The following is a 15,605-nucleotide window of genomic DNA, read 5'->3' on the forward strand; positions in this document are numbered from 1 at the left end:
CTATATGAATTTCCTACTGTGTATCGGTAAAAAAGATTCTAGTAGAGTGGAGGTTCCATAACTCGAACCTGCACGGGGAATACAAATTTGCTCGAATTAAGGAAAATTCGAGTTACGGAATAAGGTTTATATAAGGCATTGTTAACTGAAGGCACAAGAAAACTTGTTGATTTATAGAGGTTCGAGTTAAACAGGCTCTACTTTATTATTTCTAGGATATTTTCGTTGGTTTTGATAAGTATTATATTGTAACAAGCTGGTGGATTCACTTATGTCAACAAGTCCAATGAAAAACTTGCAGCGACTGAGACCTTTTTTTTTCCAATTTGAATTCCAGGTAATTTTAGGATCATACCCCTCTGGAATTCCGAATTTTTACATATTTTCAATCATTACCCTCTGGGAATTCCGCTTATTTTTGACAGATTTTCGTCTACCCTTATGGAATTCCCATTATCCTTGCCGTGACAGTATTTACATCACATCAGTGTAACGAAAAAGATGTAGGTTGAGTTTTGATTGAAATGATTTCACGGAAAAATGAAGAGCGATTTTTGTAGAGGTCATCAAAGACAGAATAAATTTATCTTTCATGAATGATTTCATGTTGCCCTATATGAATTTCTTACTGTGTATTGGTAAAAACATTCTAGTAGAGTGGAGTTTTTATAACTCGAACCCACAGACGGGGAATACGATTTATAGAGTTTCGAGTTAAAGGCTCTACTCTATTATTTCCAGGATATTTACGTTAGTTTTAATGAACATTATTGTAGACGATGCTATCGTCCGTTAGAGAAGGGTCAGTAAATGTGGGAAAATATATACGCGAAGTCAGGGCGTTAGGGTGGTTTACGGGAAAAAAGTGGCCTCCCCTACTGCTTACTCTACCCCAGGCTAACCACCATTTTCAAATTAATCATCCTTTTTTAGTGATCTTGCTTGTGTAGATGATAGGATCGTCTAGCATTATGGTAACAAGCTGGTGGAACGACTTATATCAACAAGTCCAATGAAAAATTTGCAGCAGCTGACCTTTTTTGTTTCATTTTTCCAACAATTCGAACTTGTTACAAAACATATCTTTAAAATGGTGTTTGCAAAATTTTCATAGAAGCCGTGCTGCTATGATTAGTAACAAGGTAAATTCCTGGCGAAAAATCGCTTAGAAATGAGCATTCCTTATGAAATACCAAGTACAAATAGACAGAATTCCAATTGCACAATGTGCATATATTTTGTCACGTGTAGGAGGGTGAATTCCCTGTGTTTTGTCTTCTTGAGATGTCCATTTTAAATATATCATTTCCAGTCTATCATCAATCGGTTTAATAGCTAAAGTTGTGGTGATTAACAAAGGAAATTAAAATTTGGCTTGTGAGACTCCTTCTTAAGGACAAAACTCTCTTGCCTATGAAACACAATTTAGGAGGTAGAGGTAAAATGAAAGAGCCAAAATCTCAATGTTTATAGTTTTGGATTCGATATTCTATTGCGTTCAGTAAAAGTCACGTTCTATTTTCAATAAATAATTTTTCATCGGTGAGATTTTAAGGCCAATCTTCGAGGCTTTTAAGATATGATGAGTCTGTAAAACTGAGAAAAGTTTAAAGGTTAGATTCGCATATAATTGTTTTTGAAACGAAATTCTTCTTGAAAATCTTCCATGAAAGTTCCGGTTCTGAAAGGTATTGGATATTAAAAGCACTTAATGCTACAAAATGCGGTTTGAAATAACCAAAACGTGATATAAATTTCATCAATGGTTAAAAATCAACAAAATGAAGTTATTATAAATGACGTGATATGAAATTCTCCAGCACAAACAAGTTCTTCCCACCAGGAAACAAACACACAAAAGCATTAGCACGGCGAAACATTTTGTTCTTAGTATTTGGATAGGGGAAGATTAGTTTCCGATTTACTGAAAACGTAAAATTTGAATGTTCGCCAAGAAAGTGATAATCTGAATACCTTATCGGCCCTTTTGACGCCGGCCCTAATTTAAAAGTTTTATTTTTACATAAGTGTTCCCATTTCATATCAGACACATGTTTCATATCAGACACATGTTTCATATCAGACACATGTTTCATATCAGACACATGTTTCATATCAGACACATATTTCATATACCTTTCATGTACCTTCACCGGGTCAGGCACGTGAGGGGTTTGGGTACCATTACTCCGATTTAAGAGTTTGAGCAGATGTTTGAGAAAGTATTATGAGGTGCCACGACACACTCCACAGGTTCGAACTCACTAATCATCGCTATGAACACCGTGAAGTTCTCCCAGCGTCATGAATCAACAGCTCGAATCTGAACGTTTGTTATGCTGAACGTTTGTAATGCTTGTGCGTGACAAACCCTTCACACAAACCCGGTAAGATTTTCTGAGCCAGTGGGGATAAAAACAACGGACTGAAACTTTATGGGGATTGATACTCCCATATTCTTTATGGCTGGGATTTCAATTCTATTGTTTTTAAGTCAAAAAATTCAGTGGGATAGGAAAAAAGCATAATGTTTTGCAGTGAGGATTGGTTTATTTGATTACTTTCAGAGGGGGCCAAAAATTGGAGGATGAGAAGGGTGTGTTTGCTTAGTGATTCTCCCTGTTGGGACCCCGCATTCTGAGGTAACAAAGGGCATAATATAGTTATCAATAACATAGATACACCAGACCCGTCGACCTCAAGATCATCAAAACTCTATCAACAAAGGGCTGAGAAGACTTCTTTTCTTGTGATCTTTCACGTTCTCTCAACTATTAATCAAAAATCAATTGGTTTCGTAATGACACTGTTAAGAAATAATTGCGTTTCTCAATGAAACTTCTAGAAAACTAGGAAGAAGTGAGGAATTTATGAGACAAAAAAACTGCTTAAAATATATGTAAAGATTATTTGTTGGAGCTTGAATATTCTGGGTTAGACATTTTGGAACTATGACGTGTGGAAATTAAAAAAATGATTTGAAAGAATAACCTATTTTGACCTAATATTTTGCTGGTTAATTTCTATCTAGCCTGGATATACAAGGTGAAATTGTTTTGGCGATTTTGATGGCATACAACCTGGTGTCTCTTCTTGACCGATTTGCATTAAGATGCTAGAGAGTAACTGATCGTTCGAAGCTACATATTAACTGACCCGGGGTGGACAAAAACCTAGGAGTGTGCAGTGAGATAAGAATGTTCAAAATCACAGCTCACTTTAACGGAGCTCGTCCGTGAAAAAAAATACTTCGGGAAATTTGCGAAGCAAGTATGAACTAAATATATTAATAAGCTCTTAAAAAAGCATAGATATATCAAATAAAGTTATTACCAGTGCATACCAGGCCATTATCAGGAAATCAAAGGACCTCACAATTGCCCACAATATCAATGATGGTCAATTTTGATACTAGGGACAATTTTCTGAAAGGAAGGGAAGAAACTTCACCCGCATAAAAGACTGTCTTAAAATCGAAAGGCCACACCCGGCCTAAGTTAGGCTGCATGGGGTGTACAGGGTGTACGCTGAGGTTCAAAAATAGACTCTACGTCGGAGTCGTTTTTTTCTGAAATTTTGTCAAAATTTGAGATATAAGTGACCCTGAATAGGACTAAAAATTCCAAAATTATCTCACAATTTTCCACTTTTTCCCGAATTCCCCTAAAAAGATATCCTACGAGAGATTTTTCTATTTTGTTGTCTTTGTGAGCCTACGTGGGAGCCCGACGTGAGACTCATGGGGGGTAAAAAGGAACCCTGACCAGCGGAACATCCCGGGCCCTTTTTTTCATAGTAGCCCTCAGGGGCTAAGTCATTTTATAGCATCGTACGTACCTATGTAGAAGGTTATAATTGATTGCAATCTACAAATTTTACTTTTTCTATTATATAAATCTTCCTGTATGTTGATTGATTCATTGTTCATAAGAAAAATATATTGTTCCTTGATAATTTATAATCGCTACATTGCAAAACATTTTACCCCACGCTTAATATTTTGTTTGCATAATGAGAATATATTGTACGCAAACCTCAGATAATTATAGCCCAGGTGAATAACCTTTAGACTTATTAGTTAATAAGAGGTCTGCAATTTTCTAAAATGTCTGCTTTGTTTTACAATTAAGCGTAGGTAGTGGAAATAAGTCTTTAACGTTTGAGACCCGTTTGAGACTCGCCTTATGCCATCTTTAAACGCTTTTTGTAATTGTATAAGAGCAATTCTATAAGAGTCTAAGATTATCTTCCCCTAAATTTACAAATAGATTGATGAAGACAATCCTTTTGTCTCAGATTCAAAAAATTACTAAGATTGTCTATCAATGTTTCAAGAAAAGTTTTAATTTTTATATACGCCAACCTTTATCTTTATCTTTGACCATATTTCAATTCTTTATAGGTTTGCCTGGTGTTCCTGGACGGGATGAAATCAATGGCACTATTGGTGAAAAAGGTAAGCTTCCCTCAGCTTCCTTCAGTCAGTTGAGAAGTTGGAACAAAAGTAAAACATATAAAGAGGCAAGTGAGACAGGGGTGTAAAGTAGTTTTCAAGTAAAAGAATTGAGGCTTGTTAAGAACTGCTTGAGTTGAATTCAAATTTATTGGTTCTTAATTTTAAGAGCAGTGTGCCATTCCAGGGGGTGTTAAAGAACACTCCCCTGGTCATTCATTATCTTGCTTAAAAAGAAACTTTTTATTATAGAATCTGAGATGAATAGCTCACATTTTTATATTGATAATTTGTAAATCAATACAATTTTAACCTTATTTTTACCAGGGAGGGGGTTTCCCACTACCCTGGCGCTGTTTTGCTATTAGCTTACCGAAAAAAGTTTGACACTCTGAAACATTTTGGATTTCTATATAATCTAATTAGCAAAATACCAAATTGTTTTTCAAATAACACACCGATTCAGTACGAGAGAGGAGCGTTTTTACCCATTTTTTTTTCAAATAAATCTGGCTTATTTTAATTTACAATCTCCACTGTTTCTAATGAACACAGCAAAGACATTTTATTTAATTTCCACGCCCTGGAAGGGAATTTTCTTTTCCAAAAAAAGAAATGTTAAAGCCTTTTCAGCCCTTTTAAAGAATTTGCATTCAAAAGCTATATCAGACGATATCAAGGAAGGGACAGAATTTTTATATAACTTTTATTAGCCACTAAAATAAGCTGTGAAACACCTTGATTTGGTTTTGGAGAAAGAAAATAATTTGTTTTTTCAAAAAAAATATCATTTTAGAGGATGGGAAAAAGGAAAGGTTGAAAATAGGTAGCGGAAAGCTGCAGAAAATTTGAATAAAAATACATCGATTTTGTTGAATGATTTAATCGCAGATACGGGAAAATGATAATTTCCCAAAACTTAATCAGAAATCTCAAATTTAGTGTCTTTAAGAGTAATTTATTTAAAAGAGGTTCTCTTCATTGTGCTTTTGAGAGTTGTTGTTGTATTTCTATGAGAGAAAGCTGACAAAAAAATAGAAAAGAAATTATCAAATATATGAATGAGTTGTCCTTCTGAAAAGAGGGGTCTTTCGTAAAAAAGCACAGTTGAAAAGTATTTGAATTTTTTTTGATAAAAAGGATATTTGACAGTCAGTAGCTCAGTGAGCTTTCTGTCATTGGAAATTGAATATTTTTTTTGATAATGTTCGCTAAGGAAAGAGAACTCTGTATGTGTTAGTTGCATTATAAAGTCATAAAGAAGTTTCGCTGTCAAGGCCTTTTTGTTTTTTATATTCAATTGACAATTGGACGCTATAGCAATGTGTTTTCATAAATGTAATAAAAAAATGTAATTTTCTATCAAATCGGTCATTACTTTAATTTGGTTTTTTAATTAAGATTGAACAATAGAGGTATTACATATACACAGCAGTAGGCAAGAGAGACTTCAAAGTGATTTGAAAACCTTATTTTTTATTTTAGAGGTGGAGTGCTCCTGTATACATAGATAAAAACAAAAATTATTTTTGGGTTTGGTTTTTGTTTTCGCTTGGGATTTTCTTCAATGAAACTTTTAGTGACTGGTGTATTTTGAAGAAAAAAGAAGACATTTTCACGACAATGTAAGTGTAATTTTTATAGTTTAGTTTCTTATAGCCTCCCGGCCATCGGCCTTGAACTTCCGAATATTTTTCAATTTCCGATAAACTGGAAAATATTGAAACGTCTGTGTAGCAATTTTGATATACTGTAGGCTTTTTGAGCTATTGATACCCAGCATGATTTAATATCTAACTTTAGAAGCAAAGTAACAGATTCGCATAAAATATTTGACGTAAAAAACAGTGAACGGGTATTGCACCTGCTTGGACCCCCCCCCCCCCCCAAACTGGAAAATGTGGCAATAAGTTTTGTCCCCGGTGGGAGAAAACTACCCAAATCTAAGCGCAATCGAAAAATTGATTTTGTTCTTAAAATGGAAAAGAATTGCACACAAAACTATCCCCACTGGATCTTTTAAACTGAGAACAATAGAATTTCTATCTATTCCCAATGGGATTTCAAAAGAAATTTTCATCACCACGGTGGGAAGAAGTTCCATCGGGGCTGTGAGACAGGGGTGTGATATTTTGCCTCATGAATTGACTGGTCCCTATGTTATGTCCCTAAGAAACATAATAATTTTTTTGATGTCAAGTTTGATTTTTAAGTAAAATTTTTTAAGTAAGACAATATTTGAACAACTTTTTAGTGTCATGGAAATTTCAAGAAATTATTGTTAAGAGTACTTAAAACATGTTTGGGTTTATGAACTCTTTATCATACTTAAGCAAATATATTTTATAATTCCGCAAAAAATAATTCGCTAAATCCTTACATTTAATACATTTTCTCTACTTTGCTACTAATTTCACGTGAACAGCTCTTGTTATTTTTTTTTTGAATTTACATAGTTGCACAGATTTTTATTTCGTTCTTTGTTTTTGTTAAGCTGTTGTTGTTTATCATAAGCTAATCTCCTGTGAATTACATTAGCACAAGCTTGAGATAAATAAAAAAAAATGAAAATTTGATAAATGATTGTACAAAAACCTTTATTTGAAAGCTCAGAAAAATTTATAAATCTTTTTATAAGATGAATGCTTTAACCATCTGCTTGAATCTTTGGTCAACATCCTTCCTTAAATTCAATATTCTTTGGGCCCAAAAATAGATGAAAAACCTGAAGATACAAGTTTTTTTAAAAGAACACCCAAAATTTTTATAGACTTTAGATGTTCTTAATTTTCTGAGATTGTAGCCTAAAAATGTTCATAACATGTTCTTATTTTGACCATTTTGTGAATATTTTTGTCTATTTTCTTAAAAGATCGGGTGTCTTAGAGTCCTCAAAGCTTTAAAATGTTTTAGTATTCATAACTTGTACTTGTTCTTAACATATTCGTCTTATGTTCTTAATATAGTTTGTTCTCATAAAAAACGTGTATAAGAAAAACCATGCATCTTTTTTTCATATCATTTTTATCGAATTAAGGTGTAGCAAAAACACATAACAAAACCGCAGATACCCCTTATTTTATATACCTTGGAAAGCAAAAAAATTAATAATAAGCGCTTATGACGAGCCCATTTCTTGAGAATCGCTTATCACATTGATCATCTTGTCTTGAAAAATAAATAGAAGCTTATCGGGTAACATCTTATTACAAGTGGCATTATATATCATAAATATACTATACACTTTATTCATAAGAATTTCCAATATTTCCAATGGAGCCTTCAGATGCTCTTAACTTTTTGAATTTTAAGCCTTAAAATGTTCTTAAAATTTTGTTAAAATGTCTTTTATCTCAGCATTTATTGAGCATTTTTGTGCAATTTTCTAAGAAATGGGCTGTTTTAGAGAGAAAAACCTTAAAAAAGTTCTTAATTTTTTTTAATATTCTTGCGATCAAAGATAAATGTTCTTATATAGTTTTGTCCTTACAAAAAATTGGATACACTGCTTGAACGTCGTGATTTCTCATATCAATGAGCAGTACTACTTTAATACCTCTCTTACTCATTTCAAAAGTTTTTTTATTGTTTTAGTGTGACATCCGTTCGAGGCATGCGTGATTTTGTCACACTTCGCACTTCATTGAGTCATCACTTATCAAAAACAAAACCTTTAGAATACCAATGGAACCAGCAAGCAAAATACTACAAATCTTGGGCATTTTGGGTCCGATGACAGTTAGGAAATCAATCTTTTAGAAAAAGCAATACAATATCAAGGGGAAGACTAAATTCTTCTAGGTTAGCCATATCCAAAATATTTTTGTTCCCATTTCAAAACAGTACGAAAAGTTGAAATTTGTATTGTGCTCACCTCAACATACTACCAAGATTCCCAACATTCAACCTAAAGGAATGGTTATACGATATGTATTAAGTTCATTTTCCAGCTTTGATCACAAACTACAAATCATTTACTTATTGATACAACTACATACACATTTTCTTACAAATTTAAGACCATTCTAAGAACATTTATCCAAGTATTGCAGACTCCAAAACATGGAATTTTTTTCAAGTTGCACCAAATTACACGCTTTTTTTTTTATAAGAATGGTGTATTTTCATTCCATCATGGATATTCTTAACTTTTTGGCGAAAATCATCCAAAAATATTCTTACGGTATTCTTAGGTTAAGATCGAAATTGGCAATCTACAGGTTAAAATGCTTTAAAAATGGCATTTTTAGGTTCAGTTGCTAAATTCCATGATGGTGATATTCTTACAATATTCTTAATTTTTTGGCCATTTTCATCATGGACATTCTTATAAAGTGTATTCTTATAAAAAAAAAAGCGTGTACTGAAAAAATAGTAAGAATTAGAGTAAACATTTTAAGAAGATTTTCAGACTTAAAATTCAAAAAACTGAGAACATCTGAAAGCTGTTAAGATTTTTCAGAATGCAAACATACAATGCAAGTTTTCAACGTGAAAATGATCCTTTAAGGTCTCCGCTTTTATCGATCGAAGTTGAACAGCCCTGTCTCGTTAAATCACCCTTGTAAAAACTTTTATCACGCCTGCCCGTCACTTCCATCCCCTGTCAGAGGGAAAAACAGAACCAACCTTCAACTATCTTGAACATCAATGGATATTTTTAGACTTTTAACTCGCAACGCAAAGTTTACTTGAAAAATTAGCATTATACCATTCAATTTTCCATGTTATTCCAGGTCATTTATACCCGTTGTCCTCAAAGTCTACTCTATTCTTTTCATTGAAATCGCCCAAAAAGTAAAAGGCTCATCAATCATGTTGTTACAGACAGATTGACAGTCTTAATGACAGGAAATTAACTGAACACATCTTAATTTGCAAATTAAAAAGTTTGTAATTCATCAAAAGAAGAAAGTTTTGTTACTTTTTATATGCACTGTTACTGTCAATAAAATAACTCTTGGATAACCCATATCCTTCCGGTCCACACATATTTCATTGCGTTGAGAAGAAAAAATGTATGGTGAAGGTATCCCCGTAGCTCCTGGAAGGGGGCTATATTCTTTGGAAGGGGCTTCTGAAAATCCGGGATTGACCGTTATTATACTATTGAAAAGCCGAATTACCAGTATTCCGGTATTCGTGGAATATTTTTGACCTATATTAAGAAAATCTAGTCCAGTACATTGGTATTTCATGAAAAATATACCCTTTCCGAAGGACGAGGTCGTGCTCAACAAGGGACTGAATTTGTAATTTTGTGTATTTGCAAATAGAGCGAGTGGAGGTGTAAAAAGATACTCCTTGTCCAACGACATGTGTCGAAATCAGACTAAGTACCTGTCTCTGGTCTTGGGCATAGATGTGCTAAGATCTAATTCGGAATTTGGAAAAATGAAAGATATCTTTTGTCTAGTAATAATATTAATAATTCGCTTTGAAATATACCACTCTTATCATCTTTTCAAAATATATATAAATGATTAGAATCCTTGAAAAAGTAGAAGCATTTCAATAAAGTTTCGGCTAAATTTGAATAAATTTCACAGCCTTTATGTACATAAATATTCATAAAGATCTTAAACGTCTTAAAATTTATTTTCGGCTATCAATCAAAGTTTTACTGTCTATGTTATGTCTATCATAATAAACACAAGATATTTGAGAAATATTTGTATTCAAAAAGCTTTTATTCGGGATTTCAAGGTCAGTGGCAAATTCCAGCGAAAATAGTATAACCCTAATTGCAATAAAAAAACACCTAGCGCCGTCGATAACACAAATTTCATTATTAACAAAACTTTTACATCCCTGTGTCAGTGCCCTGATAGATCCTTCAATGGGGTTGAAGAATGCCTTATTTAGAATTTTACTATAGAAACTAGATTTGTGGTCATTTTTCTATTTAATTTTTCTAAAAACCGCCAAATTGAATACCCGCCAGAAATCGCATTATTAGAGAGCACCAACTGTTTATCAATTCTTCAATATTGTATAGAGAATAGACCTTTTCATAAATTACGTCACGAATATCACTTGCCCCCCCCTGTACTAGGACAAAATGGGTTACGGGGATGTGCCGCTGGTCAGGGTACCTTTATTAACCTCCACGAGCCCCAGTTAGGGTCACAAAAACACCAAAATAGAAAAATCAGTCCCTCGTAGGCTCCATTTTTGGAAAAATTGGGGGAAAAGTTTGAGAAAATTTTGGAATTCAGTCCCATTCAGGGTCACTTTTTTCGCAAATTTAGGCAAATTTTGAGTCCCACGTAGGGTCTATTCTTCGAACCTCAGTGGAGCACCCCCGTCGGTCGCCAAGGGTAGTAACCCCCCTCCCGGGTCACTTGCCTCGTTTTGAATTTATTGCAATGGTGATTAACTCCCAGCAGATTTTATTAAAACTGCTTTCTATTTATAAAAAACCCATTCAATGTCTCAGGGGACATAATCACCATGATAATTGTTTGAATACGAGGCAAGTGCTGTTCGTGACGTAATTTATGAAAAGGTCTATCGATATAGCACGTAATTTTGTGGTCCATCCTCCTTAATTATATGGTTCTATTCTCCTTCGTTCTGCTTTTCACAGACCGATTACACGCATTGATATGGCTTATAATCTTTTCATTAAGATCTTGTTAAGTCCATTAAATTTTATCACAATCTAAGTATTTTTAGATCATGACATATAATTTCCTTTCAATTTTTATTTCTCATCAAATGGTAGTTAATCTGTTAATCTTTTCAAAAATCGGAAAATTGACCATTTAGAAACTCAATGAAAGTTTGACTTTTATAGACTTGTATGGCCCTCTAATACGAGAATACCCGTAGTCGGCAGCGCCAGAGTGTGTTAACACCCCTGTTTCTGTGAACCGGGTAGGTGAGCAATGGTAGAATGATTCCTTGTACTAAGACATGGGGTTGTCATTTAAAAAAAGTTTATATTCTACTATAGCCTAAGCAGACATTACCTCAAAATAGTTCTTATCTGCCCCGCCCTTCTCCTGTGTCACATTAAATTGGGAATTATTTCTACACCAAAAGTGAGAACAAAATTTCCAAGAAATATTATAATGATCATATAAGTATGAGTCTACCTTGAAAAATTTCAAATATGCAATAAAATATCCTCTCTGAAAAGATTCTAAGAAGAATAATGAAAACAATATAAGATCCCACACTAAGCGCAAAAAACCCCACGTTTTTTCACATAAGGGATTCGTGTACAAGTTTACGTAATCATTAGAACTTTGATAATAGAGAATTTTTTATTGAGATATGTCATTAATTTTCTCAGAATCACACCCAGTTGTATGTCTGTGTGTTGGTAAGGTAGTCTGTCAATTTGTTTCGTCGTGGAGATACAAATTGCAAACCTAGCATTAAAATAATTAACTGTCCAATTAAATGAATTTTTAAAGACCCTTCGCTATTTTCAACTTAGAAAACATCGTATCTTTCAAGTTTCTTTTGAATCAACTACGCATTGTTACCACTGTGTTAGAGAACCGCTGTGAGCCATCCCCCACTGAAAATTTTGTTCCCATTGGGAAAATAATCAAACAGTTTCAGTCCTACTGGGAAATTGACTTTGATTTCATCCCAATTTGAAATTCAAGGGAAAAAAACTTGCTCCTAAACCATCCCCACTGGGCTTTGAGTCAGGGGTGTATACAAGACTCCCCCAGCAGTGACTCTGATCACGATATCACGCAATTTTTAGTCTTCAATCACGATCACGTAAAACAGGAAAAATAATTGGCTAATCACGCATCCCTTTGAAAAAGCCCAAATCACGAATCACGGCTCAAAAATCTTTCAAACCACGATCACGTTTTCGCCCCTGATCACGCAATCATGGAAAAAAGAATTTTCAAATCACGAAGTCACGCTAGAAAGCAAACGGCTTGGGGGGCTCGTACATCCACTAAAAAGACAAGATAGGCACCAAGATAGTCAAATCGACTGTAATATGGAAAAAACACTACTCCAGTATAATTTTCACATCAAAAAGGTCACCCTACAATCTTTTCATTCTTGGGATCCCTCCCTAATGTAAAATAATTCGTTGCCACAACTTTATTGTTGAAGATGTGTTACATACTGCGGTGCATTTTAGTTTTTATAACCCCACCCACTGTATGATTGACACACACTAGAACACATAGAGAGAAGCGTGAATGCTGCAACAGGAGAAAACATACTATTTTCAATCGATATTCAAAAGAATAATCCCTAACCCCATAGCCTACTACACTCTTATTCTTTTATAAGCATACTTAGGGTCAAACTCGTCAAAAAATAAACAAAACGTTAAGCTTAAGCATAAATCTGTGCAGCTTTTCTAAAATACTGACCTTTTTAGGGTTACTTTTAAAAGCTTTTTGAGCTTTTTTGGACAAAATATTTTCACCTGCGGCGCCATATTTCAAAGAAAACTTTGTTCTTTGAGCCGAATCAATGTTCTGAAGAAAAAAGGGTCGATTTCCGCAATTCCGAAATACCGTACGCCCCCCTCAATTGAGCTTTGACCCGATTTTCCTTATAAAAAAGAGTGTACTATAAAGGTATATAGCCCTCAATGATAATTAGTGTCTGATTTATTCTATAGGACTCATAACTACCAAATCCAAGAAGATGTGATTCTACGGCAATACCTTCCCAAAGATTTTTTGGAAAACGCAACAGGCTTTCAACCGTCGGAAACAGACTCATTTATTGTTGGATATCCACGTGCAGGATCGAGTTGGGTGGCTTATATATTGTATCTATTACGTAACGGTGGTGAACCTATCGGCATCGGTGAACGGTATGTTAAACATTTTTCAGTTTCAATCTTTAAGAATAGATTAGGTACTATATTAATGGGATAAACTCTCGCAGGGATTAGATTTTGCGGTTGGGTCTATTCGCGAAATTCAATTTTTTCGTGGGTACTTAATTTCGCAGATGAGGCCCTTCCAAATTTCCATTGGAACTTAATTTCGCGAATGACATCCAAATCCGCGAAAACTGCGAAATTCAATCCCCGTGAAAGTTTATCCCATTAAAGTATCCAATTGATGGCCAATAACGTCTCTCGTACATATACATTCCACAGTCCACACAAATCAAATTCTCAATCCAAACCTCCATAATTCCAATATCCCCTTATAAATTGCACTCCCTGATTCGAATCATTTTCTGATTTCTTCAAGAATATTCATCTCTACTTAGAGATCAGATTAAAGGTAGAATTTAAGTCTTCCTCAAGGTGTAAACGTTTTGTATAAGAACATCCAAAATTTTTTGAAGCCTTTAGATGTTCTTAACTTTTTTAGTTTTAAGCTTAAAAATGTTCTTCAAAGGTTCTTATTTTCACCATTTTCACCGATGTTTTACGGAGTCCGTAAAGCCTGTGTTGTTGTTAGTAAATGTTCTTTACTTGCTCTTGAAGCCTTGTGTTCTTATAAAAAACATGCATAACACAACTTTAGTCTGCAATTATCACCTCCTCTTTAACGTGTAACCTTCATTTCAGATTATGGGAAGACGTTCCTGAAGTTGGGGTCGGTCGCCACGTGCAGCAACCCTTCGGTAAATACTTCGTCCACTTAGCTGACCTTGTGACACACCCAAGGATCTTACGCACCCATCTCCCGCCCGACAAAGCACCCGTGCACCCTAAATCAAAGATCATTTATATCTCAAGAAACCCATTTGATACTGCTGTCTCTTTATACAATGAAAACCGAGCCATAAACGAATTTTCAGGAAATTTCGATGATTTTTTCACGTATTTCTTACACGGACAAACAGATTATAATGACTATTTTGACCATCATGTTGAATGGTCCAATCGAAAAGCCATGCAGCACATCTTATGGATTACCTATGAAGAATTAAAGCAATATCCGCGCGCCATTATCAAAAAACTTGGTGATTATTTGGGCGGGATTTACGAAAGAAACGCCAACGATGATTATATTGTCAAAGAAGTTATCGCCCATAGCTCATTAACCGAAATGAAAGCATCAGAACATCTATTAATCCAACCCAATCCGAATCGGAATAACGGGTTATCATTTTTCCAAGATGGTAATATTGGAAATTATAATAAGACTTTCTCGAAACAGCAAGTTAAACAACTGAGTGAGCGCTTTTCACGTGAATTTAGTGGAACATCATTTCTGAACACCTGGAAAAAACAAGGGTTACCTATTTATGTGAATAACAACAATAACAATGATTATATTAATCATAACAACAACAATGTAATTACCATTACAAAAAGTAATCATCGATAATTTGCCAAAATGGAATTATGATTGATGACTTATTTTTTAGTATTGTTCTTCATTGACCACAAAACAATACGAGAACTGGAGAAGACGTTTTTGGTTGAGATGGAACCCGGATGACAGCGACAGACCAAATCAGGATTGCAGTAAACAAAGCCTGAGGTTTACACATTCAAAAAAAATTCCCTAGCGCAAATAACTTGGATCTAATTTAATCTGAAACACAAAAAGACTTCGGTGTGTAAAGACAATAAGTAAAAAGTCAGCCTGTTCTTCACGTATTGAAAATTAGATGGAAAACATTTTCATTTTACAATTTTATTGGAAAAATGCTTGAATTTATTTTGAAGAAAAAGTAACTTTCAACAGAATTTGCATCAGAAATATAAATCAATTGAATAATAGTATTTTGAGATATGATTTTAATTTATATCATTTTTGAAATTCTTAACTTCTTAGTTCAATTTGCAAAATCTTTAAATATCCTAAATATTGAATTTAACCTCTGGTATGAGATGTTACTTTCCAAACTCGAACCCAGTCCTTTTGCTCGCTGTTATCATTCTGATAGCGCTCGCTCACGAAAATGTCCATCAGTAAAATCAAAAAGTAATGAAAGTTGTTTTGGGTACAAGATTGATAACACCAGTGGTCAACAAACAAACAAATGGTTCAACAACAGATACCTCTACAGATTAGCTGAAACATTTTTTTATATACAATTGACTCTCTCTAATTCGAATATCAAGTCACCAGGGATCTTCTTCGAATTTGAGAACGATTCAAATTACAGAGACTATTTCATACTACTTTCTAGCTGAGGGAACCAATAGCAATACTCTAATTTGAATTATAGAAAGACTCGAATA

The 15,605-nt window shown here is 34.2% G+C and overlaps 1 protein-coding gene across 1 annotated transcript; it reads left to right on the top strand.

Annotated features, from left to right (window-relative positions):
* The first annotated feature begins 5,905 nt into the window (after nt 1–5,905).
* On the top strand, nt 5,906–15,238 carry LOC136803448 (sulfotransferase 1B1-like). Its single transcript, XM_067060171.1, has 3 exons — nt 5,906–6,078; nt 13,068–13,265; nt 13,977–15,238. Coding segments are annotated over exons 1-3 (966 nt in total). The 5' UTR covers nt 5,906–6,076; the 3' UTR covers nt 14,743–15,238.
* Nucleotides 15,239–15,605: the final 367 nt, after the last annotated feature.

This window comes from Clytia hemisphaerica, unplaced genomic scaffold (assembly GCF_902728285.1).
Source record: "Clytia hemisphaerica strain Z4C2 unplaced genomic scaffold, Clytia hemisphaerica genome assembly, whole genome shotgun sequence".
Taxonomy (NCBI): domain Eukaryota; kingdom Metazoa; phylum Cnidaria; class Hydrozoa; order Leptothecata; family Clytiidae; genus Clytia; species Clytia hemisphaerica.